At 40.9% G+C, this 26,834-nt stretch overlaps 1 protein-coding gene across 2 annotated transcripts in view; it reads right to left on the bottom strand.

Annotated features, from left to right (window-relative positions):
- DCLK1 (doublecortin like kinase 1) overlaps positions 1 to 26,834 on the bottom strand; it is a 328,724-nt gene that overhangs the window by 23,013 nt on the left and 278,877 nt on the right. For both annotated transcript variants that reach the window (XM_068526990.1, XM_068526989.1), the window contains exons 11-15: positions 25,399 to 25,545; positions 13,676 to 13,809; positions 11,884 to 11,961; positions 11,426 to 11,522; positions 9,090 to 9,170 (exon numbers count right to left, since the gene is read on the bottom strand). In XM_068526990.1, the coding sequence (XP_068383091.1) occupies positions 9,090 to 9,170; positions 11,426 to 11,522; positions 11,884 to 11,961; positions 13,676 to 13,809; positions 25,399 to 25,545 (537 nt within the window). The remainder of the gene's footprint in view (positions 1 to 9,089; positions 9,171 to 11,425; positions 11,523 to 11,883; positions 11,962 to 13,675; positions 13,810 to 25,398; positions 25,546 to 26,834) is intronic.

The following is a 26,834-nucleotide window of genomic DNA, read 5'->3' on the forward strand; positions in this document are numbered from 1 at the left end:
GGTGTTAGGTGATTGTGTGTGTGTCTGTGTGTATATATATATATAAAACTTATACACGTTTTTATATATATATATAAAAATGAACTCTTGCCCTTTTGTACCACATCTTCCACGTTTTCTGTAATCTTTAATATAAGCACTTGGCTCAGTGCCCTGCACACAGTGGATGCTCAATTTATGATATTCTTGGGCTGATTTATTTATGATATTCTTGGGCTGATTTATTAATGGCTAGAAGAAGGAACCATTATTATGCTTATTGAGTCACATCTGAAACCAAATCTAAAAGAAGGAGACTTTCCAATGATGCAGAGTGTATTCAAAATTAAAAAAATAAAAATTCTGTATTGTGGAAACAGAAAATGAAGGTCAGTTAGGGTACCAGTGGGATGATACTTGGAATGGAAACAGGGTCATCTGAAGTACCTACTATATGCAGGGCTGCGTTGGGGATGGCAGGGTGGGGAGAAGAAGTGATCGCTGTCTGCCAGATCCTCGCGGGCTAACTGGGAGACAAAGTTTGCACACCCCACGTCAAACAGTAAAACAGACCAATAAGAGAAGAAAGACCTGTTACCAGGCAGTGTGCCACATGGCTCAGCTAGAAACACAGGAGTTCAGAGGAGACAGGACGTGTTTTCAGTTAGCGCAACCTTCACGAGGAATATGGAATTCCAGCAGGTCCTTGATGGTGGGAGTGTACTGACAGGTAGAGACGGGAGAGGTGATGTTGGCGCACAGATGTGCCTGAGTGGGAAGCCACAAGGCATGTTTGCCAAACAATGAGTCAACCATTCCACCTCTAGTTAAGAGTTTCCATGGGAGAGTGATGGCGAGAAAGCTGAAAGAGCAGCAGAGAACTGGCCACAGATGAGTCCCCAGAACATCTGGAGCTGGAAGCCTTGGTCTCAATTAGGAATAAAGCAGTGCTCTTTAATAAGAGGGGTGTAGGGCTTCCCTGGTAGTGCAGTGGTTGAGAATCCGCCTGCCAATGCAGGGGACACAGGTTCATTCCCTGGTCCGGGAAGATCCCACATGCCGCGGAGCAACTAAGCCCGTGCGCCACAACTACTGAGCCTGCACTCTAGGGCCTGCGAGCCACAACTACTGAAGCCCACGCGCCTAGAGCCCGTGCTCCGCAACAAGAGAAGCCACCGCAGTGAGAAGCCTGGGCACCGCAACAATGAGTAGCCCTGCTCGCCGCTACTAGAGAAAGCCTGCGCGCAGCAACAAAGACCCAACGCAGCCATAAATAAATAAATAAATGAATAAAAATTTAAAACATTAAAAAAAATAAGAGGTGTGTAAGTGCAGGAAGTGTGAAGGACCACCCTCCCTTTATTCACTTCCTGACTCTACAAGTGAAAGAGAAGTCGCAGGATAACCACAGAGAATTAGGATTATACAGTCTAGAGTTTTAAGCACAAGGGTGAATTCAATGGTGTATGTAAAACACTTTTTTTTTTTTTTTTTTTTTAATGGTGTATGAAACAACAGCCCTTGGAATCTAAATTAGACTTTGGGGAGGAGTTAAACATTTGACAAGGGATGAAATGATGTGCCTTTACTGAAAGTCTTACAAGTGTCATATCTCGGGCATAATTTGGGGTTCTGCCTGAAGGAAAGGGGGCAGCCGGATACAGTGGTGCCCCATTGGGCCTCACTCCCCAAATTATACAGGTACTTCTAGTCATCTCTTAATAGAGCTCCAGGCTACGTAAGGCAAAGCAATTTGTATGAGCTTTAGATTATAAAATAGTAAGGAGAGAAAAGGGTAAGGAGGGGAGCAGAGTTAAAAGACAAAGGCACGGAGAGGAAGGTGACATGAGATAACCATTATGTGGCTAAAAATTTACATATATGATCTCCTTAGTCCTCAGATTACCTTCTACAACATGCATTGATAGTCCCATTTTGAAGATGAGCAAACTGAGGCTCTGCAAGGTTAAAAAATTTGCTTAAGGTCACAGGGCTAGAAACTGGCTGAGTCAGGCCTGAAACAGGTTGGAACTCTGTGGTCTTCCCACCACACTGCATTGCATTGTCAAGGGCATCAGGGGCATTGGTTACTAAAAGAGGTCCAGAATTGTGAAATGGAAGGATGCAATGAATCATCTTTTCCATGATGAAAGTCACACAATGGTAAGGAGGATTGAATTTGGGGCTGAAAAAAACAGAGAATATTTGGACAGGGCTTTAATGGAGCCTGGGAAGCATTTGGACAGAGGTCAGTAAAAGGGGTGCTGAGCACTTCAGGGGGCCCACAGGAATGTAGTCAGGGGGCCCACAGGAATGTAGTTAGAAATTAGAAACTTCTCTGCCCAGGAGATGCTGGGCATCCACTCATCTGGGATATGGGAATGTGGCCCATGAGGGCTGGGGCTCTGGAATCCTCTGCGGAGCAGGCAGTGCCAGAAGGCCTGGCTGACACAGGGTGACAGGAAGGTGCCCTGGGTCACAGTGTGCGCCTGTGACTGAATGAGGGCAAATATGGAGGAAACAAACAGTAGGGACTCCATCGGAGCAGCCTCTACTTAACTTCCTGAGGGAGAATCAGCCCTTACTGCAGTCCCATCTCCTCACATCCCCACCACTGCCATCTTTGCCAGAAATTTCCCTTTACCTGGCTCTTTTTTTTTCCCTGCTAGCTTTCCAGCTAAAAGCTGGCTCTCTCACCAACCTCATAATGGACTCTGTTACCATTTCCCAGCTCTGTCCTGGTCCTAATCTCCTGTCAGACTCCTAGCAACTCTTTCAGATGCTGGGGCCTGGGGGTTCAGGCCTCCAGCTTTAAATTCTAGTGCAGGTTTTAGCTTCCATGGGTTATTAGTTCATGTTGAAGCAATGAAAGTAGTGAAACAGTCCTTACAAGTTGCCAGGGATGCTTTTGACATCATAAATCTTAAAACATTTCAGGATTTTTTTTCCCAATGAATTAAGGTGCCTCCGCCAGAGAAGGTAAAACACATATACACGAGTGCACACAGACAAACACACAGACGCACACACAGACACATACACACACACACACCCCAGCAACCAAAAAATCTGCAGTCTCTAACAATTTTGAAGGCTTTGAGCATAATTGGATTAAAAGACAAGCAACTGGCTTAGCAGGGCCCTAATCTGTACCTGAGGCATCCAGATTGATGATGGAGATTTAGCTAACTTACTATCTTGCATCAATAAAACAAATAGGGCCATTAAAAACGTACATTTTTATATATACATCTTCATCGCCACTATTGTGAATAGATTATGTGCCAAAAATGTGCTATGAATTTTCCAAACGTGACAAACCTGGCAGTATGCTACAAATAGTTCTAGTATTATTACCATACATTCTGGTGTGTAGTCTCCGGGAGTAGTTTCTGAAGTTTGACACGGGCTGGTTGTGGTTTGTTGGCGGTTTTTGATTTAGAAATCCCCATCCACTCCTTGGCAGAGCGTTGCAACTGACAAGAACAAAACTAGTTTGCAAAATGGAAAATGAACCCTCCCAGCTGTCTGGAGGAGACCTAGCCTCCTGGTCTCCGCTCCGCTAGCGGATGTTGGGGAGGAGCGAGCCGTCAGGAGGGCTGCGGGGCTTGGTTGTGAAGTCATTCAGCGGAGTGAATGCCTCTCTTTCCTCCAGGAAACCATTCCAGGGGTCATGCTTTAGAAAACCCTCCTCCCTTCATGGAGTTTTGTTTTTGAATCATGGATCTGGTTTTCAGTCTACTCAGTGCCAGACTCTAGTATTAATAATAGCTGTAAATTTATGAGAAGCATGGCAGTCTTGAGCAGTTCACTACCAGAATATCCCGACTTCGTTTTAAACAATCCCAGGCACATTAGCATACTCTCCAGTAGCGGGTCCATTTCACAGGCCAGAGTGTGCCCCCTCGACTCTTGTTAACCTTCCCCAGCTGTGCAACATCCCAGGATTTCTGAATCTCTTAGCTTGGCCCCATGTATCCTTTATGTCTACAATTCACTCTGCTCTCGGGGAGAAAGTGTAAAGTAAATTAAGATCCACCTTAGAGAAAGGAGAGGGTAAGATGCCCAAATGGAAAGTGGAATTCCATGTCATCATTTACAACTTTATTTATAAGTTGCACATACTGATAAGTGGTTTTATTTATTATTACAGTATCATTGGGGGTTCTCTTAATTTCTAACAGCAATTAGAGGAATGCTTATATATTTTTGTATGGGTAGCACTGATTTTTATGAGCATAGAATAAAAAACATATTATCTAGGCTCTTGTTTTTTCTTCTTCCTTGGGATCTTTTTTTCTTGTTGAATATCTTGGCTTAGCAGTATCTTTTCAAAAGAGTAGGTACGTGAGAAAAAGGAGGTAAAATAAAATTTAAAGGCCAAGAAGATGATAGTAAGTCTTGCACCAGCTAAGTAACTACACTTGACTTATTTAAACCAGTCCTTTCCAGTAGGACAGAGGTTCTCTGTATTGGTCTCACATTATAGTCACCTGGGAGCTTTTAAAATTCCCAATGCCCAGATGCCTGTGCCCATCAGGATCAGAATCTCTAAAGGCAAAACCCAGGCATCAGACCTCGTGCTAGAGACCCCACTGAGCTTCGTGCTAGAGACTTCTTTGAGCCTCAGTTTCCTCATCAGGAAAAAAACTGAAGGTAAAACACAGATTTGTAGAATTATAGTATTGAGATGGACCTTCAATCTATGGTATGAGGAGAATAACAATGGGATAAGATAGGTCAAAACTTTGAAAATAAAAATCCAATAATAGTAATCTATTTGAAATAGATTGCTGATAATTTAATCCTAATTACACATAACAAAAAAAAAAACACTTTGGAACTGTTATTTAAGCTTATGAACTTAATCACTAACCTGCATTTTCTACCAACAAAGTATCATTTGGGGACAAAGTGACTCAACCTTCTCCCTATTCCCTGGAATGATCCAGATATATTATCACTGCCTATTCCACTCTCATATGATATGTGCCTAAATCATATGGTTCTCCACTATATGAGTAATAAGGTAAATAAATTTAGCTAGGGCAATTCCTGTCGGTACTTTGCAGCTACCTTAAGAGATGGCTGTGACACTGGAGAACGCAACAAGCTGATAATCACATTATCTACGTGGAGTTCGGAGCACACAAACAGGATCATTTTTTTGGATGAGGGGTTTCCACCTTAATCAAGTTTCTCACACGCCAGCGTTGATCACAGTTTCCATTTCATCAGCTTGTAGCCACAGATGATGGAGTTTCGGCCTCCCTCAGACTCAAATTCACCAAATATTTACCAAGTACCTACAGCGTATGAGCACTTAAGACTGTCTGCTCAGGACTTTCAGACATAAAATCCTCTCTCCATCCTCAAAACCTGAGAAGTTGATTCTATTGTCTCCCGTTTCACCGACAGAAAAACAGGTTCAAAGGCGTGAAATGACTGTCCCAAGGTTACCCAAGGTGAGCTGGCGCTCCTTCTGGGGGGTCTGCATCCCTCTCCCAGACACCTGGCTACACGCTGATGCTGCCTTTGTCCTTCTGGCTGGTTAGAACCATCCACTGAGAGGCCTCACTCATGGCTCTTCCGATAACAGAGCAGAGGTCCAGGACACCATAACAGAGTAGAGGTAAAATTCATATATATAACAGAGCAGAGGTCCAGGACACCATAACAGAGTAGAGGTAAAATTCATATATATAACAGAGTAGAGGTAAAATCCATATATATAACAGAGCAGAGGTCCAGGACAGAGCAGAGGTCCAGGATACCAAAGAGCACTGAGAGTGCGTACAAAATCAATGGGGGCCTAGAGGAAGCACCTGGAGTAAGGTTAAAGCAAGTGACTTTTGCTGACTAGATTTTTCTATTCTGTTGCCCTTGTGCTCTGCTCTCTGTTTCATGAGACTGCCTTTTCAATTCCAAGTGCGCCAGGTGAAAAGGGCATCGTTTATGCGACAGAGAAAATTAGGACAAATGGGAACGTGGGAAGAGCTTTCTGACGACTTCCTTAGGGCTCATACAATTATTATTACTTTTCCCCCCCTAGGTAGCACCCTCTGCAGTGATCAGATATAATTTGATCGCCAAATGCAACATGTCTTGTTGAATGGGCTTCCTTTTACGTTCCTAATTTATTTATTTTGATTGCTGGGTTGTTCATTTATTGCACTCGGAGACCTCAACAAACACTAAATGCTGGTTGTGAATGCTTATATACATATTTTTTTCATTTGTTATTTTGAGATAAAGAAAATAATCAATTTTCTAACTTAGTTATTTACTATGTAATTTCAAAAGTTAAGCAATCACTTTATATGTTAAATTTTTTGCTAAAATCGCTATCTTTTTTCCCCTTAGAATCTAAGGTCTGTTAGAATTATATTAAAGGGTATTTAAAATTTTTAAATCTCCTAGACAATGCCTTAAATGTTATCCTTGCTTTTAGAAAATGTTTTTAGGAAATCTGAGAGGGAAAACTAAAATGACAGCAGAAGTCCAAGGTCCAGAGGGAGCTGTGGAACCTAATTGTCAGCAAAGTGGGACCATGTGCACAAAGCAGGTTGAGAAGGAAGAATGTTACCGCTGAGACATGCATACGCTGCCTTAGGAAAACGAACAACCTAATTTTTCAAAGGCAACAGCCAGAAGTCTTCTTAATTTTGTTTCTCTACCCAACTGAGTTGGAATATATTGATATAGGGTCATTTGGTCTGGAATCAGGGTAAGGGATTATTTTGTTTCCAGTAACACCCCAGGCCCCTCACATGTATAGACAAATGTGCTCACATTCACAAAGTTATCTTATAGCAAATATCCATATCCTGCTTGAGCTGGCTCTGCGGGACATCTCTTCCCAGCCTCCTCCAGGAAGAAGCTCTGGCATCTCCTCCTCTGGGAAGCCTTCCAGGGCACCCTCCCCACACAGGCCAGCTGGGGTGGCTCTTCTCTAACTGCCATGTGACTGTCTGTTGTATCAGACAGAGCTCCTGGAGAGCAGGCCCGACAGGGGGGTGGTCCTCTGATGAAAATGTATTTCAAAATCTAAAATGGCTATTTGTCATCTCTCTCCTCCACGGCTCTTTGTGAGCCTTCAAAGGCCGTGTTTCAAATTCAGATTTTCCACTGTATTCTGTGTGGTCACACTCTCAGTGTTTCCAGCGCTAACATGCAATTTGACAGTTTGTGGACCATGGACTTTTAATCAGCATGTAGATCAGTCCAAACCAGCTGCTGCCACTAGGAGAGCCTGCAGCTGGCCTGTGCCTCTTCCACCCTGCACGTCTAAGGGAGAGGCACCACGACCCAGGTAAGTTACTTTGGAAAGACTGCGACCTTGTGTGAACAATCATTATAATGATGCTGGTGTACATATAGTGCACTCTTCTGCACTATTCACAGTGCTTTCATGTATAGCAGATAGAGGGTGATGCAGTGTGGTGCACAGGACTTTAGAGGAAATGGGCTTGAAGTGAGGATACCTGCCTGCAAATTCTGGCTCAACCATAAGCACAGCTACTTTGGAAGAGTCATCCATCACAGCCTCAGTCTCTCCGTTTGTAAAATGGGTACAATAATACCCACCCTGCCTCTCTGGTAGGCTTATTATTAGGCTTACATGAGATGCTACCTAACCTTTCCAACTCCATAGAAAAGGATAACTTTTGTTCAGCACCGTGGGGTAAATGCAAAGGTTGTAAGGCTGGAGGTGACAGCTCCTGGACTCTGGCAGCCCTACCTGACTATCCCAAGGGCTGAGGGGATTAATATCTTCACACATCTGTACACCAGTTGGGAAGCTCTGCTATGTAAAAATATTTAACAAACCTTAGCTGTATACCTATATACGCTCGCATTCCTGTATATTCTCCTGTCATATACATACATATATATATATATATATATATATATATATATATATAAAACCTCCCAGTGGGGTGGGAGGAACCAGGTTCAGGCGTGTAAAGTGCTGGAACCTAGGCCCATGGGCATCAACTGGCAGAACGTGAACCAGATCCCAAGCTCTTGTCACCTCAGATGCAGTCTGTCTCAACACTGTGCTTTTAATCACACTTCGTCCTCAGTCATTAGTTACCTTGGGAAAATACACTGACTAATCACCGAAGTGATAATTCAGAGAAGTGGAACATTTTGTCTCCTTCATCTTACAGCCAGATCCCTCGAAGCAGCTGGCAAAATTCATATCAATGAGCTAACGATTTTATACCTGTCCATGTATGTACCTATATCCAAATCTATGTCTGTCTTCTATTCTGGTAGCAAGAACCATTAGACCCATCTATGGAACTTCCACACATGTCAGCAGGGGTTCCAACAGCCCCTGGGTTATCAGTTAATGTATGTGAGGTACTTAAATGGTCCTGGGCAGACACTATAAGCTAAGCACTCTGTAAGTATTTATTATTATTGTTATTCAAAACAAATCTTTTCAATCAGTTATAGAGAGAGGGAGAGAGAGAGTCAAAAAATAATGACTCTGCTCTGGAGAATCCTTTCATAGCTACAGACCTTGTACTCAGATAGCAGCAGCAGCAGCATCTGGGAGCTTTTAGAAATTCAGAGCCTCACATCTACTACATTACAATCTGCATTTTAATAAGCCTCCCCCCTCCCCCGCCCCCGATGACTTGTGAGCACAGGCAAGTCTGAGAAGTGCAGCACTGGAGAACTCCAACTCTGATGCGGGGACCCTTGGGTCACTGGTATATTTGGTAGAAATGATGCAAAAGCAGCACTGACTCAGAAAATCTGCTCTGTATTATTGATGGATGCAGCCTTAATCTGGACCATAGGATGCAGTTTGTGGGGCCGTGGGTGGCAACCATGTGCACCTCCACGGTAGAAGGCAGTCCCGTCTGAATCAAATGAAATGCTCTGTGCAAGGGACCGTGAGAACACATGTCAGCACAGATACATCAGAGGCCCTCGTGGAACAAGGCTGAGATCCTGTAACTGTTCTGGCATGTTTGAGAGGGAGGAACAGACACAAACACAACACTTTAAAAAGGAGGCAACATCATTAGGAAAGCTGCAATTTGAGAAAGGAATGTTCGGAGTAAATACAGGGAAGGGAGGAAGTTACTTACATTAACCCAGGGATGTTCGAGGACCTGCACGGCTGAAAATCGCTGATCTACATCCACCAACAGCATCATGGTAATGAGCTCCTGTGAAAGGAAACATTCAATGCCATTTGTGTCTAACACTGAAGGTAAAAATCCAGGCGTTTTCAAGAGCAGAGGTTCTCTTTTCGTTTGGAAAACATCTGTAAAAGCTCTAAACCTTGAATATATCAACTCAACTTACCTACAGCTACCTAACACCTTTTAAAGGAAAGGTGAATTTTTGGAATTATAAATATATAGCTTGTAGTTGAGAGAAAAAAACAAATTAATATTAAAATCAATTTCATAAAAATATTTTTAGTAGAAAGGAAATAAAGTATTTTGCACTTGAAAGACAGATTCCAAATTATTTAATATAGAAATCACATTTTAAAAACACTTTACAATTTCACTTTGGCAGCTGAAAGGAAAAATGGATTTTTTTCCTCCTAACTGCAAGAGGGCATATTTTGGTTTGAAAGAAAGGAATGAGGAAAGACATACAGAATTGCCAACAGCTAGTTGGTAAAATAGAAACTATTCTTTAGTAGCCGAAGAATTCAGAGGACATCTGTTAAAAATGCTTCAAAAATTTCCAGATCAATCAATAAAAGTAAAGTAGAACCATTATGAAGCAAATGATTAAATGGTTCTGAAATTAATTAATCTCCCCCATGAGCTCAGATTTATTTGCACCAGAAAAGCACAGCTTTGGCTTTAATGATGAGTCCGTCAGACATTTGTCTACTTTGGATTAGAAGTTCCCGTATAACAGAATGGTTAGGTGCGTGTTACCTGGTCCCTCATATGCGTAGGCTCTAAGTACCACTCCGTGACGGGGAAGATTTATTTCCAATGATGTAGAGATTCTACCTTCACTTTCTAACTTGGGCCAGGACTCAATTAAAGCAACTACTATGTGTGATGCTCTCTGCAGGCGCCATGGTGGTGCAGGAGATAGTCCTATCTGTCAGTGACTTCGAGCCCTTGAGTTATGAAGTGACAGCACTGAGACCTGGGACAGGTTCCTGAACTGTCTGCTCACAGGTGAAAACACCTCCAGCCCCACCTCTGTGGCTATATCATCCCATCTCCTTTTACCTTTGTGGCTTTTCTCTGACACTTCTCTCAATTCCCCACATTTTCCTATGGCTAGAGGTAGATTCCTGGACAGTTGAAGAAAATGAGAGATTTGGGCCCAATATGCATCATTTTCCATGGAAAGTGGCCAGGCCTAAGGAGTCAGATTTTAAATTGAACTCATACTCAGGACACAGCAAAAGGAAAGGCATGTATATAGAATAATCAAAAGATAATTAGTTCTCAACATCAGTTTTCCAAAAATTTAAGTCAATGCTTGGAGACATAGTTTTAAGGGATCAATTTAAAAGTTTTCATTTTTTATTTCAGGATCTACTAATGTCTCTGTGTGAGATTTTTACAGTTTTCTTAGAGATTGATCTTTTGGTTTAATGGGACAAAAACCATACGCTTTGTTCCCCTCTGCCTCTAAATCCTGGCTGTCTTTCAAGGTCCAAATTACATCATAGCTTCCCCATGATGTCTTTCTTGATCATCTTAACCCATGCTGTGCTTTCTCCACTTTAATTGATTAACTGTTTAATTCACTCATTCATTTATTCATTCATTCATTCAATATACGTTGAGCATCAGTTAGTTGCCGGTCACTATTTAGGCACTGATGATACAGCAATGAATACAATAGACAAAAATCCTTGTCTTGATAGAAATTACACCCTAGTGAGGAGAGTTAGAAAATAAACTACATAAATACAATATATCCACCTATCTATATCTATCTATATAAGTAGACAGATACAGAGAGGTAGTTAGATGGTATACCAGATGGACATAGAGTGTAAGTGTTATGGAGAAAAATAAAGCAAAGGACGATAAGGTCAGCCAGGTAGGGGTTAAGAGCTGCAATTGGAAACAGGGTCTGGGAAAGCTTCACTGAGAAGATGACATTAAGTCAAGACCCGAGAGAGGTGAAGCAATAAGCTATACAGAAGTCTGAGGTGGGCTCCAGCCAGGTGTGGGCAGGGCATAACTAGAGGCTACAGCAATACAGCTGGAGTGACCACAGGGAGGGATAAGCCAGGGAAGCAGAAGCAGTTGATGAGTTGGGATGGCTATGGACAGATGACTTTTTGAATGTGAGCTCTTGGGAAAGTTAGTAATTATGACTAAAATGCATACAGAAATCGTATTTACGATATCATTTGTTTCTTTGATTCAGAATCAATAATTCCATTGAGACACAGGCTATAAGGAAGAGGAAGGCACTGGAAACCTACCTTTGCAGAATCAGAAACGTTATCCCAGTATGGAGAAGGGAAGTCCACTTGCCCCATCAAAATCTGATCAAAAAGCACCTCCTGGTCATCCCCGCTTCTGTTTAGATGAAGGACAACAACGAGGAATAAACAGCAGGAAAATGCCAGCTCAGGGTGTATCTTTTCATTCTTGTGCACTGAAGCCCCTCCTTTCCCCACAAATGTGTAAAATGTGTGTTTTTAAGCAATTCAAAATGTCAGTATGGAACTGTTTTGGCAAATTAAGAAAGAATGAGTTTTTAAATTATATGAGGAAGATTTATGGAAGGCATGTAAATTAGCGTGCACGACATGGAAAAAATAACAAGTTCTTATGTTCTTTTCCAGCTGTAGGCTCCTTTGTGCGGGGAGGCCGAATGGATCATTCAGAGAAGGGAGAAATGCTTTGTTGGTGCTGAATAAAAGATCGCTGCCCATACCCACGGAATGGAGGGAATCCACAGAGCAGGATGTAAGTGATCACACCAGCTGCCCAGATGTCCACCTTGAGGCCATATCTGAAAAAGTAAGTGATGTCAGAGTTAGCAAAGTCAGGCCAGGACAAATTATGGGGCGTGGTAAAATAAATGACTCTTCTATCATAAACCAAAACCCAAACCAAACAAAAATTTTAAAAACCCACAACAAACACTAAACTACAACCCACTGGCTTAACATAATTCAAGAAAAGAAAGAAAAAAAAAAAAAAAAGACTATCTAAGGCACATGACTAAAAATAAAAATGCCTACCTTCCTACCTAAATATCAGTAAGTGAAGGGTTTCAGCAAAAATGTTTATTATAGTCATATCAATTTTCAGATAGAGATGGACCCCTGAGACTATTTCACTCCTGAATTTTAGAAATAATAATTACACATAAGACATTTTCCAATTTATAAAGCACTGACATACATTATCTGATTTTGTTTTCCCGACAACTCTGTAATTTGTCCAGGATAAATATTACTGCCTATTTTAAAGAAGAGAAGCCCAAGGTTCAGAGGGTAAATAATTTTGCTCAAGATCTCACAATTAGTGGCACAGCTGAGTTCCAGCCAAGGTTTTTCAAGAGCCGAACCAAATCCTCCTTCTACCCCACACCACTCCTTCGCAGCAGGCCATCAGAGCACCCAACAGAGATAACGGCACTGCCTCGAGGGAGGTCAGGCATGGCCATAGATTGTGGGCTCGCAATTGACTCAAATTTGATGAATAAAAAAGTGCTCATTACCTCTCATCTCACTCTGGGGATTTCTCCTCTCATCTGTTCTGTATTTCTGCCTTTCTGGTCTATGGTACAAGCAGAAAAACTATCTCCACCTGTCACAGTGGAAGATACTACCTAGATTGTTAGGTTTGGGTTGGTGCCACTAATGGGAAGAAATAGTCAGGCTGTCTCTCCTTGCTGGCCCACCCTTCCCCCAACCTTCTGTTTAAGGACAGTGCTTCAGAACCCTGCTGATGATCCTTGGCAAGAAATGGGGCTCTTTACTGAAAGAGCCTTTTACTCACCTAGACCTGAGTTCAAATGCTGACTCAGCTACTATCTAGTCATGAGCTTGTAAGTCAGTCATCAGAGACTGAGTTTATTCAGATGCAAAATGGGAATCAAATCATCTACTGGAAGAGTAAGGATTAAGTAAAGGAGCCTGGCATATAGCAGTAGGTCCTTAGTAAGCATTAGGCCACCCCACAATCTCCCCCCATTCTAGAGATTTTCATTCATCTGTGTCGGCTGCACTCAGAAACCAGCCAATTCCCAGTGGCCCTCAGATGCCTGAGGGTATCTGCACTCCACAGATAATCAGTGGACTGCCAAGAGGACCAAAATGGGACCGGAACTGGAGAATAAGGACAGCTGAGAGAAGTAACCGCAGTAGACTGTACTCACTGCTCACAGCGATGTCTGTTTCTTTTTTCTCCAATAGCTAGTTAATTACCATCACTGTATGTTTCTCTGTTAGTCCAAACATTTTTTACTAAGGGGTTAATAACTGCCATTCTACCTTTAACAAAGGCCAAAAGGAAACTTTAAACAACATTGTAGTAACTGGCAACTTGATGGGGAAAACAGAGAAAATGGCTCCCACTTTCAAGTCAAAAAAAAGTGAAAAATACCTGATAACTAGTTCTGTCTGGATGGGACAGAACACTCCTATTTCTTCCATCCTTGAAGCCAACTAGCTATTTTGCAAGCACAGTACTGCAGTAAATACACAAGAAGTGTTTACCCAGTCTCTGCAATGATTTCAGGGGCCACATATGTCGGGGTGCCACACACGGTGTACAGGGGGCCGTCTACAATGGTGGCCAGTCCAAAGTCTCCCAGCTTCAGCGATTTGCTGCCGTCTTGGTGTTCGTACACCTAAAGTAAAAGTAAAAAGTGAAATTGCCTTAAAACCAAGAGCTCAAAAGTTCTTTCCTGAAGAAATGAAGGACACTGTGGTTTAAATTTAATATATGTTGATCTAAAACAGACAGACTGCCAGATGTTTCTCCAGCAGAGATGGGTCTGTTCGGGATCAGCACAGAATTGCAATTCGGGGTCTGCACCCATGGCAAGTCATGTCCAAGTCCCCACATGGCAAGGCAGGGAGATGCATTTACAAAGAGGAAAAGGAAGTTGGGAGGGTTGTAGAAAACAAGGAGTCCCTGGCTTTTCATGGGTTGAGTCCTTGCCAGGAAAGAAGAGGAGTCTTTCTTCTTCCTGTTGGGCTCTGCTATGATCACAGGGAGTGAGAACGCCGCTTCTGGTCTCCTGACTCTATTTAATTGAGGTTTTGGTATATTAATTTTTTACCTGTATTTATTATAAAATAAAAAATCAGGCAATTATGCAAGGATATACATACAAGAACATCTTTATATTACTGCAGAATTGAAAACATGGTGAAGAACCCGCAAATGGAAATTTGTTAAGTAAATTACGGTATGTTCATACAATGGGAGGCTACATGACCATTACAATGGTGACGTGGGTTTACATTTATTGAAATGAATCAAGTTTGGGAAGTGAGGACAGACTTCAGACTGGTTTGCATAAAATGTCTATTAAAGAAAAAAATATGTACAAAGAAAATGTCTGGAAGAACATCATATTGGTGTGTCTGTCTCTGGGTAGTAAGATTATAGGAGATTTTTCTTCCTTTTGCTTATCTGTGTTCGATGTTTGCTACAATTCAAATTGATTTGCAGAATACAACGAAATACAGCAAGTTTCTAGTGTAAAATCTCCAATTTATGAAAATAATGACCTCTTCATTTTAATATATCAGAAGCTTTAAAAATGCAATTCTTTAGTAAATTGAACAAAAAATCCACACGTCTATTAAAATACCTTCTTTTCAGTGCCCCACTTTTCCAACAAGATCTATTTACATTTTTTTATTAATAATTGAAAGGGATATTAACATTTCATTTCACCTGTGGCAATTTGGGAAGATTTATCAGGTTCAGAGTCAGCATTCTGTCCAGGTTTCCTTATTAAGGCAGTAAAAATCTCTAGTCTTTCACCCAACAAATCAAGAAAAGGATGCATGTGACCATAGGCAAGTATTTAAACTGCTTTAATTCTAGCCCACGATCAAACCAAATGGATCTGTTCTAAAACGTATGCCAAACAACGTCTATTATTTCAAAGAAAAGATCAAAGGGCATTCAGAATTCTAATTCAGAGCCCTCCACTGGAATCAACAGATACAGAAAAGAGAGCCACAGTAAAAGGCAGTCGCCAGGAGATGCCTCAAGGAAATGGCGAAGTTTTCCACGTACGTCAAAATAATCCATCCAGCCAGTCGAGGCCTGCATTTTCTCCTGTTATCGCGCTATGATCATCTGTACTTGCTACAGCAGTTTGAACCTCACGCACAGCAAGGCACATCTCCACACATTAGGAGCACCGCTACCGTTCACACACCATGTCTGCCTTCCTTTGGAAAAAGTAGATTTCACTTTTCAGTTCACTGCAGCATCGAGTGCAGATGTTTGGCCAGCTAAGCTGCAGTATCAGCAATGGTCATTTGGATCTAACTGTTTTGGCAGAAAAAAGGCAGTCAGATCCTCTTATCTGGAGAGACTGTGTCATTTCTGGGCAGAAAATATTTGTTTACATTTTCTCCACATTCAGAACATGGAGTCCTCTCCCTGAGGGCTCAACCACGATCAAGTCTGGGCTGCCCTCGGGCAGGTATCCAGAGGCTTTCAGGGCCACCTGCACCTGGGTTGTTAGGGCAAGGACAGCTGTATGTCCCCCCCAGATGTGGCTTTGCCCAGTTGTCCTCTGAGATGGACACTGTCCTCCCCAGTTTAATAAAGCAGCCATCCAGCCCTGGTCAGCATAAACAAGTTCGAGTCATGGACTTTGAGGCCTCAGAGCTACAAAATACAATATCCTCCCCAGTCTAAATGCTCTCAGGCAAAAGAAATCCCTAAATTGTAGTCTTAGCATGTCAGCCATTCAGGTCATTCAAAAGACAAACAAATGTTTTTCATGAAAAGAAATCTGAGCTGGAAATACCTAGTAGATCATCTAGTTTATTTCCCAGACAGAGCAGAATTGTTTACTTCCCTAATTCCATTTTGTTACCAATAACCTTTCTAAAATGCAGAATAACCTCTTGCTTTGATGTTCTGTTAGGTCCAAACGTTCATGGTGCGTGTTTTGTGAGGTGGTGCAGATTTCAAATTACACAGCTCCATTTATACAGAGATTCTGTGGCTTTTATTCTAAACATACTATCCATAATCACCCAACTCTATTCCAAAGTTGGATAAAAGCACATATTGGCAGATGCAGTCATAAGTCACATTTTAGTTCAGAATATGACCACGTAATTCTCCTCCATGTACCAAAGGCTTTCTTTTTAAGCATCTACATTTTAATAGGAATTCCATCTTACATATAGCCATATGCCAGTTATATTTAATATAGCTGAGCAATAAAGTTCAAAGTTTCAATAACTAAGAAAAAAAGCACTAAAAACTTACCTAAAGTAAAGAAAATGAAGATTATTTAACAGTAATAATTCTCTTAAAATAAACCAGCATCATTTAAATGAAATATGTAGAATCTATCATTTTAATGTTCTTTTCATCTCTCTTTAATCACTTCTACATATCCCTTTTTTTTTTTGCTTTGAAAACCATAGAGTAGAATTTTCATGAACATATAAAGAGGTTAAAGTGATGCTTATGAGAGACAGTTAAGAGCTAAGAGACAAAGGCCTAATCCACATAATTGAAAACATTTCTAGACCCAAGTACATTTGAAATGCTTCAGCAAAATGTTTTTGCAGGTGAATAAATGCCCAGGCCCCTCATTTGGAATTCTGTTTAACTTACTTACCGTCAGGCAGGGCAGGAAACAAGGTTGCTTTGGGTTTTTCTCTGTCAACACTTGGGGAGAAGGATACAGAAGAATATATTGTAGTGTTTCCTCTCCTCCCCTGGGAGAGCGCCTTTCCTAAGTGCTGCCATGGGCCCACCTCACAACTGGACTCCCCAGAGTGCCTGCTGCCGCCTCAAGTGCGCTCACTCTTATTTCTTCCCAAGCCATTTACAGAGGGGCAGGATTGAGGCCATTTAAAAATGTAATTAAAACTTTGTTAAAAGTCACAGATTGCTGAATATATGTGTTTCAAACGTGCGCGTGAACGCACACACACATACTCACAAAACCGTCTCCAGAAAGTATTTTCCCAAATGGCAGCTATAAATTCACTTTGAACTAAGTTTTTAATTAAACGTTAGGAGTCGGAAAAGCTTCTAACACATTCGCATCCAAAACACAGAGTCCTTTGCCTTCTCCCACTCCCTGAATCGACTTCCTTAGCTTGTCTCCGCATCCTGACCTTCTTTCAGAAAGAACCTTAACAGGCTGCAAGTATAAGCTTGGACAGGCCGACCCGGCAAGTGGGGTTCTGGTGTAAGAAGAACTTTTCTGCTGTGACTGTATTTTAAAGCCTCCATAACACATGCGCCACACGTGAGGTGGGGTACGTTAATTGCCAGTCAAAGCGTATTCACAACATGAGATATAATTTTATGTTCATCCCACGCCCTTTAAATACTGTAGATGCTCCCCCCACGTTTTAAACAACGAGGGGCTATTAAAGAGACGGGGATTAGTGCAAATTACCCAGTATGTAGTGCTTTCACTGTTTTAACTAAGCAATAAAACTGGGTAATTGTACAACACTAATTGAATGCAGCTACACGTAATTGTGGGCTGCCATATGTATCCTATTACCATAAAGACTGTCAGTATTTTGTAAGCTACTCTTGTGATCACTGCAGATGGCTACAGTCAGAAAAGTTGTTCTCTAGGGTTTATTATATGGCTATAAAGACATCCCATGATTTGACAGACTAAATGTGTTAAATGGCAACAATTATGAAAAAGGTTCCAATTAAAAGCTGAAGGCATGTCCTACCAAGAATAGATTTAGTGAAAGGTCAGGTACATAGGTTTTTGGCACACTGGTATTTCACACAGGCATTTTCTTTTTTAAAGAAGAGTTTTATTTTTGTTTCTTTTTCGTTTATTTGGGGTTTCGTAGTGGCTGTAACTTGCTGAACAGTAGATGTTTGGGCATATGCCTGATTTCCCTTGGATGAGAAACTGAGACCATCTGAAAAAGTTATTTGAAAAAATAAAAGATTTAATATAGTCATAAAATGCAGCCGGTGGCCATAAAATAATGTGAAAATTCACAGATAACGTGAACCCAGTCAAATGGTTTCTGAGATTCCCATAATAGAGAACTAAGAGCTGACTAATATAACAGATGTGTTGGAACAAACACAATTCTCAATGATAGTATGAATTCAAGGAAAACCCTGTTGAAATGCTGGCTAATGAATCGTTAGTAACCACTGAAATAGTTTTCACAGAGGATCTCAGGAGGTACTAAAAATTATTTCACCAAATAGAATTTAACAAAACTGGCATGAAATTGACAAAGCCATGAAAAAAAAGTGAATTTACTTTTTAACAAATATGGTATCTTTTAAAAAAAGACATTGATTTCCTTCTAGCCAAGGTGTTTGGCCTTTATGATGTTTCCTAAAACCAGTGGATTAAATTTAACCTTTAATCTTTAAGAAGTGAAGTGTAACAACATTTATGCAGGGAATTATTTTGCAAAATGCACTTTATAGTCTCCATACTTTGAATTAAACCTCCTGGAAAAAAAAAATTAACTCTTAAAAGAACCAAATTCAAAAAAAAAAAAAAAAAAGAACCAAATTCATTTTATACCCACATGTAAAACCTTTATGAAACAAAAAATTAAATGAAATAATAAAAATAATAAAAGCTGTACAGAAGTCAGAAGACGGGCAACAACATTAGAAGAAAAAATAAAATAGCTTTTCAAAGTGTTACCCTAGAGATATCTGGGAAGATGGAGAAGTGAATAGAAACTCCCGGAAACCTGATTCTCATCCCTCCTTTAAAACAGTCTTGAAACTATCTAGAAAGGAGTTCTATGCAGCTGCAGTGAGATGCACAAAACACGCATATTCTGGATTCTGTAGTAATTGTACATCCCAAGATTTTGTTAAAATTGTGGGAACTCAATGTCACTGCAATTCTTAAAAACTGTTACATTTTTGTCACACAAGTAATATCCAATATGTCACTGTAGGAAAATTAGAAAAGACAGACAATTACAGAAAGAAAGGAATTAAACTCACCCATAATCTTGACACCTAAAAATAACCATTGTTAACCTTTGGGGTATAAACTTCCAAGAGCTTTCTTTCTCTCTCTTTCCTGTTTTTCTTTTTTCACTGGACAATATATCCTGAATGTCTGCCCAAGTGAATAAGCATATATTTACATCATGATTTTCAGTGGCTGCTGGATATTCCATTGTATGGATGCACCATAATAATAATAATCCCCCAAACTACTACCACTGCCGTTTATTGAGCCCCTGCCAGGCCTCCTGTTGAGGACTTCATGCTCAATATCCCATTTGATCTTCACAACAATACAATTAAGTAATATTACTGCTGTTTTGCAGATAAAAAAATTGAGGATCAGAGATGTTACGTAACTTGACAAATGTTACACAGCTAATAAGTGGCAGAGCCAGAACTTAAGCTCGGGCATGTCCAAGTCCATGATTCTAACCAGGATGTCCGCCTGCCTCCATATCATGTCATTATGTAAAATATCACTGCCCTGACGTGAGTTGTTTCTAAATATATATTTTTTTCTTTCCATACCAAAAAACACTGAGATGACCATCCCTATGTATGTATACATATCTGATATTTTTTCTTTAGGTTACATTTTTAGAAGTAGAATTACTTGGTCACAGGGTGCACATTATTTAAGGCTTTAGTTACATATTACCAAACTACCTTTCAGAAAGGTTCCATCAAGTTAATCTTGCACTGATTCGTATGAGGTGATTGGTATCCTCATAAATTTGCCAACCCAGTATATCATTATTATTAATCTTTGCTAGTCCAGTAAGGCCATGTCATTTTAAAATGAAGTGAATGAACACACCATTGTAAAGCAATTATACTCCAATAAAGATGTTAAAAAAAAAAAAAATGAAGTGAATGATACTACTCAAGTCCTAAATGACAGAAGAAATGGCTAGTGGAGCAGACAGATGCTGATCAATCCTGGGGACAGACTACACTTTTACTTCCTGTCTTCTTCCCCCGATGGAATCACAGATCCTTGGAGAAGGGCCCTCAGTGAATGCTTAGTACAGTAACTGGCATATTAGTCTATTAAATCATGTTTGGGGAAAATGTTCTTTTTCTTCTGTTTTCCCTCAACTTTTAACCAAATTCAGAGAGAAGGAATTTTTTTCTAAACACCTATGAAAAACGATCATTCCGTTTCTGCTTGGACATTTTCAATGACTACAAGTGACCTGAATAAAAGCCACTGACTTTTCAAACAGGTGTAATTGTTAGAAAGTTTTTCCTTATGTCAACCTCAAACCTGTCATTAATGTCTTCTCTTTAGTTTGAGTTTAGTGCTCACATACACAGCACAAAAACGTTCTCCCGTCTTACATCTGGCAGCCTTCGATGAGGGCCAATCTGTTCCACTCTCACCATCCCTTCTCTGGGCTGAACCCAGGCCCCTGATGTGATGTGTTCGGGTCCCTCCCACCTGCTGTCACGTGGTATAAGCAGGGCAGGGACTCTCTTGATGGCGACACTCTTTCAGTGAAAGGAGTCTAAGGGCACATTGGTATTTTTGGCAGTTGTGTTACACTAAGACTCACAGTGAACTTATGGTCAGTGAATAGCCTTTAAACTGGGCCAAATTTTCCCATCACTGTTTTTCTGCAATGGTCCTTAAAACAACTATACCAAAACCAACTTAGTCTATAGAGATTTATGTTTATCTCTTGTTAAATTTCATCTTACTGATTTGGGGCCTTTATGGAGCCAAAGATAGTTTTGGATCTCAAAGTCTGTCATTTGATATATAGAATACATCTTCATCTTGGCTCACTGGCAATGCTGATTAGGGCGGGGCTAGTGACAGACTCCTGTGAGATCCACAGCTCCCTCCTTAGGGTGATCCCCAACCCGTTCATCAACACTCTGGTGGCTCAAGTTCATCATGCAGTGGACTGACTACAAATCTACTCAACTGTGTTTTTGTTTACAACCTCTAGCGCTCCATCTGTGGCACTGGCCTTATCTACCAGTGTAGTTAGTGATCCTATCACAAAATGGGTTTATTTGGGGATTAAGGGTCATGGGATTAAGACAGAAGGAAATCCATGATCTGGTGAGCTCAGTGTTGGCTTGAAGTGGAAACTAAGAAGAGCTGGAGCCAACCTATGGTCATCACTTGGGGGAAAACAAGATAATTTATTACTAGATTCAACCCATTTCATGAAAATGAGGGTCATTAGCTGCACATGCCATTTTGATGGGCAGCGAGGAACAGGCACGAACACCTCGACAGAGAGTTGCTAAAAGAAAATTTCTGACCAAGAGAAGCAGTAACCCTGAGAGACTGCTTTCTCCCAGACAGTATTAAGGAGTTTGGAAGCAAAAAGTTTTTTGAACAGAAATTTTTATATCTCAAGAAAATTACTGTGTTTATTTCTGGAATCGGAATCTAATAAAAACTAGTGATGTAAGTTATTTTTTGCCATAAAGACTTTAATTTTCCTAAGAAGGAGGCATCTGCATATACATTTTAAAAAAGACCCTCCCAGCTCCCTGCAAAAAACAGGCTGCCACTGATGATTTTTGCTGCCGAGGGTACAAGCTTGCCATCTAGTGGTGACTCATGTAAACTGAAAGCAGTTGATCTCAGACCATTTATGGGTTTGTTTGTTTTTTTTAAAGCAAAAGGTTCCCTTTTGTCATAAACTATCATGGCACTCTCACCCACACACACACACACACAAAATGGTTCCATGCATAAGTGCAGCTGGGGAAGCACTGTAATCTCTCCCCCTACTCAGAGAATTTTAGTCTGTGGCCAACATAAGTCCTCAACGTAATAGATGAATTGATAAACGACTAGGGCTTGTCACGGTGGGTCTGTCCTCTATTATGTGAAGTATCACCATTCACTCACTCTCTTATCTAATCCACCCTCTCATTCACCTGTCACTCATCCATACGATCACTAAGCACCAGGCCTGACAATTAAAGCAGAAAGAATCACGTAAAATCACTGGCATGATTAACTTATTTTTTTAAAAAAAACCCTTAGTAACAATGCAATAATACCATTATAAGAGCTATTCCTATTGGGTCAGTTCCCAGTTTTTGCCTAAAATGTAGCTGGAAACATCACTGTAAGTCAAACTTTCTCATTAAAATGCTTTGACTTGATCAAATACTTAAGACTTGAATAAATCATCCATATGATTAATATAGATCCTTAAGGCCAAGCTACGATATTTGTATATTGTTCTATAAGACTTAAAAATAAAAAATTCTAAAAGTTCTGCATATGCAATGATGCTATATAAAATGAAATCTATAGCTGAAATGTCTACATTTATAAATAACTCTTTGCTACTTATAACAAACATTAAACACTTAATTAGCAAAAATTTATCAGCAGTCTAACAATTTAGGGGTTTTTTGAGGTCTCTTAATAAAACAGTAATGCAAAGTGTGCAGTGAGGCCTTTTTTATTTCTTTCAGTTTCCCGGTAGTTAGAAAATGGATTGAAACTCTCTGCATTAAATTTATTATAGCATTTTCCCAAAAATAGTCTCTAGCTCTACATTCTGCCACAAGATGGCAAATCCATGCCTGGGAGGATAGTAACATTTTAAAAGCAATGTCAAAAAAGATGAAAAATGATTGTTACAACGTAACATTGTACTGTTAAACAGTTTTATTTTTAGGGGTAATTTAATTTTTATTACAAATAAAAGGGGAATAAAAAAGAAGGGAACTAATAGTCCCATGGTATCTCTTTATCTTCATACAGTCCCCTTAAAGGAGGCTCAAAGAAGTTAAGTATCTTGTTCAAGGTCAGAAGACTAGACAGTGGAAGAGTGAAGCCCTTGGTTGTGAACTTTTGCCCATCTGACTATAAATCCTGAGTATGTGATTTTGTGCTTCCCATGACAATTCTCTCTTATTTCCACATAAAGGTCAACAGAATATGACGTTAATAGAAGTCTCAAGTGCAATTAGTGATGTCATTCTAATTTTGTTAAAATTATTCTATTCTTCTACCTATTTTATCCTATAGTAGATTTATCCCTGCAAACCTCACCAATCCTTACCACTCTCCTATAGAAAGAAATTACTATACTGGAGAAGCAGAATTACTTTACTTTTTCATATATATTTTTTAAACCTGCATTACGAATGACTGCAATGGTGTGTGTGTTTGTGTTTGTCTATATATATGTGTACACATATAAATATATATATGTGCATATATACATTTTTCACATTCTTAAATTAGAAAAGGAAGGGAAAAGGGAGAGAACTTTTTTTCTTTTTGGGTAATTTAAAGTAAAATATGTTCAAATGAGCACAGTACTTAAAAAGTATCCTGCAAATTTTCATTTTAGTAAAAGCACACTGCTATGTAACCATTTATGGCATTTATAGAAACAGTGCTGTGGTGAAAAGCAGGTTGAACAACGGGTACACAAAACTGAACTGCAAAAGCGGAAAGGAAAATGAAACTTTAATTTTCAGTCACTGAATTTTCGGAGCTTAGAGAAGTTTTTAAACAAAGGCTCAGTTGTAAGTCCGTTCCCATGAGACAATCCTACGTTAAGTCAGGACACAGGGAAGAATGAGTGCAGACAAGGCACTATGCAGAAGAGAATGTTTAGGCTACTGTGGAGATGTGGAATTTGAGGGGCAATTAAGTCAGAACTCCATCATTTGACCTCAACCGCCTTCATTAGCCAGTAGCTACAAGATTACTAACTTAATTGCAATTAACTAATTGCTTGTATATTTATTTCTTGAATGCCTGTTTTTCCTACCTGAATGCCCCTCCGTGAAGGCATATGTCTCTCTGTTCCCTGGCACAGTCCATGGCACAGAGCAAGCACACAGTAGACCTCTCTCCCTAATTCATGGCTTTATGTAGTCTAGTGGTTAAAAGTTTGAGCTTTGGAATAGGACATAGGTTGTGACCTTGGCCCTTCCACTTAAGAGCTGTGATTACCTTGAGTGGGTCTTTCAACTTCTAGGCACCCCGTTTCCTCACCTGTGAAATGGGACAGTAATAGACCTTACCCCATAAGGCTGTTGTGAGGATGAAATGAAATACCGAGTGTAAAGTCTTTAGCATGGGGTGAGCACAGAGGTGGTTCTCCAGGACAGCAGATCTTAACAGCCTTTATTGGTAGTGGGAGTTGGGTTGTTCATCTGCTGTTAAACTTGAGTGTTCATTCAGATCACGTGGGGAGCTGGTTGCAATGCAGATCTGCACCCCGTCACCAGTCACCAGATTCTGATTTGGTGGGGCTGCAGGGAACCTCAGAAATTGACATTTTTAACAGGCATCTGGGAGTAATTCTGATGCAGGGGGTCTTTGGACCACTGTTGGAGAAACACTGCTTTAGAAAGAGAATCCTCATTTCCCAGATTTCTGAAGAGATGGACAAACTAACAGTCATATAATACATGACTCTTGGGGTTGGATAATGAAAGTAAAAGAAGAACTAGCATCTCGGGTGGGGGGTGAGAAACTGAATATATTTCATTAAAATTCCACCCTGAATAGCCAACAAAATTTATGATACTCCCACATTCACTAGTTATAGCTCCCCAATGCCCAGCCCCTGTCTCCTGAATTCTTTCAATACTGTCCCCTTAACAATGGGATTAGGAGAACATCCTCCTTTGCTTGCGTGGAGAACTCTCAATGTTTCCCCAGAGATACGAAGTTCATGAAAAGCAAACCAAACAGGCCTAAAGGGAGGACAAAATGTCTCTGATCTTTAAATCCGTCTTCATCATGGTTATTTTTATGCTGAGGGGCTGGTGTCTTGAAAACTCACAATGATTTATTCTCTTAGCTCTTAGATCAGATTATTAGGATGTAAATTGGGAGACTAAGACAAAGTCTAAAAAGGCTTCCATTTTTTTTTTTTTCCCCAAGTAGAAGCTTTCTAACACAAAAGTGCTGTTGATAAATAATGTAAGTGTACATGCTCCTCATGACTGTCCTGGCCTGGCCCATGGTCTCAACCATAGCCCTAGACTTCTTGAGCTCCATTCCTGTACCCCTGCCTCGGGTTTTTATTTGCTCATAAATTACGTGCTCCTAACGGTACACTAACCCTGACAGATCAACTTAACAGACTAGTTTCCAGCTAGTTACTGAAGGCCAGCTGGAAACCAGCCTTTACGGTCATTTTTTTTTTTTTAAGAAAATGGAAAAGAAAAAAAGAGAGAAATGTTCATATTCACTCATGAGTGCTTGGAACTCAAGACGTCCTGGAGTTGGAATCCCTCTTACCAGCAGATTCTCTGGCTTGATGTCACGGTGGACAATGTTGGCGCTGTGCAGGTATTTGATGGCGCTGGCCAGGTTGTACAGCATCCCACTGGCGTCTCGCTCCGTGTACTTGTTAGTGGAAGTGATGGCATCGAAGAGGTCTCCTCCCTGAGAGAGGACAGCAGGAGGAGAAGCACATTAACAGCTGGTCTGATGGGGCTGCCTGGAGGGGCGCCTGACACGCTATAAAGGGAGTGAAGGATGCGTTCAGGGTCTCTGGGTTCCGAGGTCTTTTCCTGCCACCTCTCTCTCAAAGGCCCGGAGACCTTATAGTGATGTCTCTCCCCACTGTGAGAGCCAGTGACATTTCCTCCAGAGCTCAAAGGAAAGAGAGAGAGAGGATTCTCTGCCTTTCAACTCCCAGCCAGGGAGGGGAAGCGGAGCCAGGTCTCCAGGGCAGAGGCCTTGTGACACCTGGGAATCCTGGTGGCATGTGCTACCTGCCTCACGCCAAGTGCCAGCAGAAGGTCAAACTCATAATCGCAAATCTCCCAAAATGAGAAACAGGTAACACTGCAAACTGCACCCTTAACAAAATGTTCTGCTGCCTTGTGAAATTAACACCACACACAGACACGCACACACACGCACGCACACACACACACACACACACACACACACACACAGAGTTCTCTTCGTTCTCTAGATTTAGGTCTCTTGGAGTGGGCGTAGTTTTCTTTTTCAATAATGTGCTTCTTTGTAAGAACAGAGAAAAGGACCAGAAACTGTCACTCCAAAGATGAAAGAGAGGGAGGAGGGTGGAGAAATTTCAAAGAAAGTTTTCTAGTACCATTATTCATCTGAACTTTTGTTTCCATTGTTCCTGGCTAATTTATCGTTATTTGGTGAAACAAAGATTTTAGGCTCCAATTTTAGATCCATTTATTTGAAACGCTTTCAGCGAAGTTGGGTCTGATTTACTGACAATGTGTGCATCCCTCTTGAGCACGAGGTCCCAAAGAGCCGAGCCCAGTGGCTGGCTGTGTTCATCTGTTACCTGACGGGCTAAGAGATTTAATTTTTCTTTTTAAACAGCAAACGCAAAAGAGAGCACTTGTAGGCTGACCATTTTCAAATCTTGACCTGGTCCTCGGTGACTCTGCATAACCTCTGCTCGGGGGAGGGGAGTGTCTCCCACTGACCCTTCAGCCGCAGCAGTTCCCAAGCTAAGCACATACATTTTTTTCCAAATGGACACTTTCCCTCTCAACATTCTGTCTCTCGCAAAGGCAAGGCTGCTATGTGCGGGTTTGCAGTTGTTTCCATGCCACCTCGGGAGGTGGCGTTTTCACTGTGGTTCGCGTGAACAGCACTCCGGACCCTGTGTAGGGCTGTATGGGGTGACCCTGCCAAGCCTCCACCATCGCCCTGGTTATCTAGGCTCCAGGCAGCCTGTA

The sequence above is a fragment of the Eschrichtius robustus genome, chromosome 18 (genome assembly GCF_028021215.1).
Source record: "Eschrichtius robustus isolate mEscRob2 chromosome 18, mEscRob2.pri, whole genome shotgun sequence".
Lineage (NCBI taxonomy): Eukaryota > Metazoa > Chordata > Mammalia > Artiodactyla > Eschrichtiidae > Eschrichtius > Eschrichtius robustus.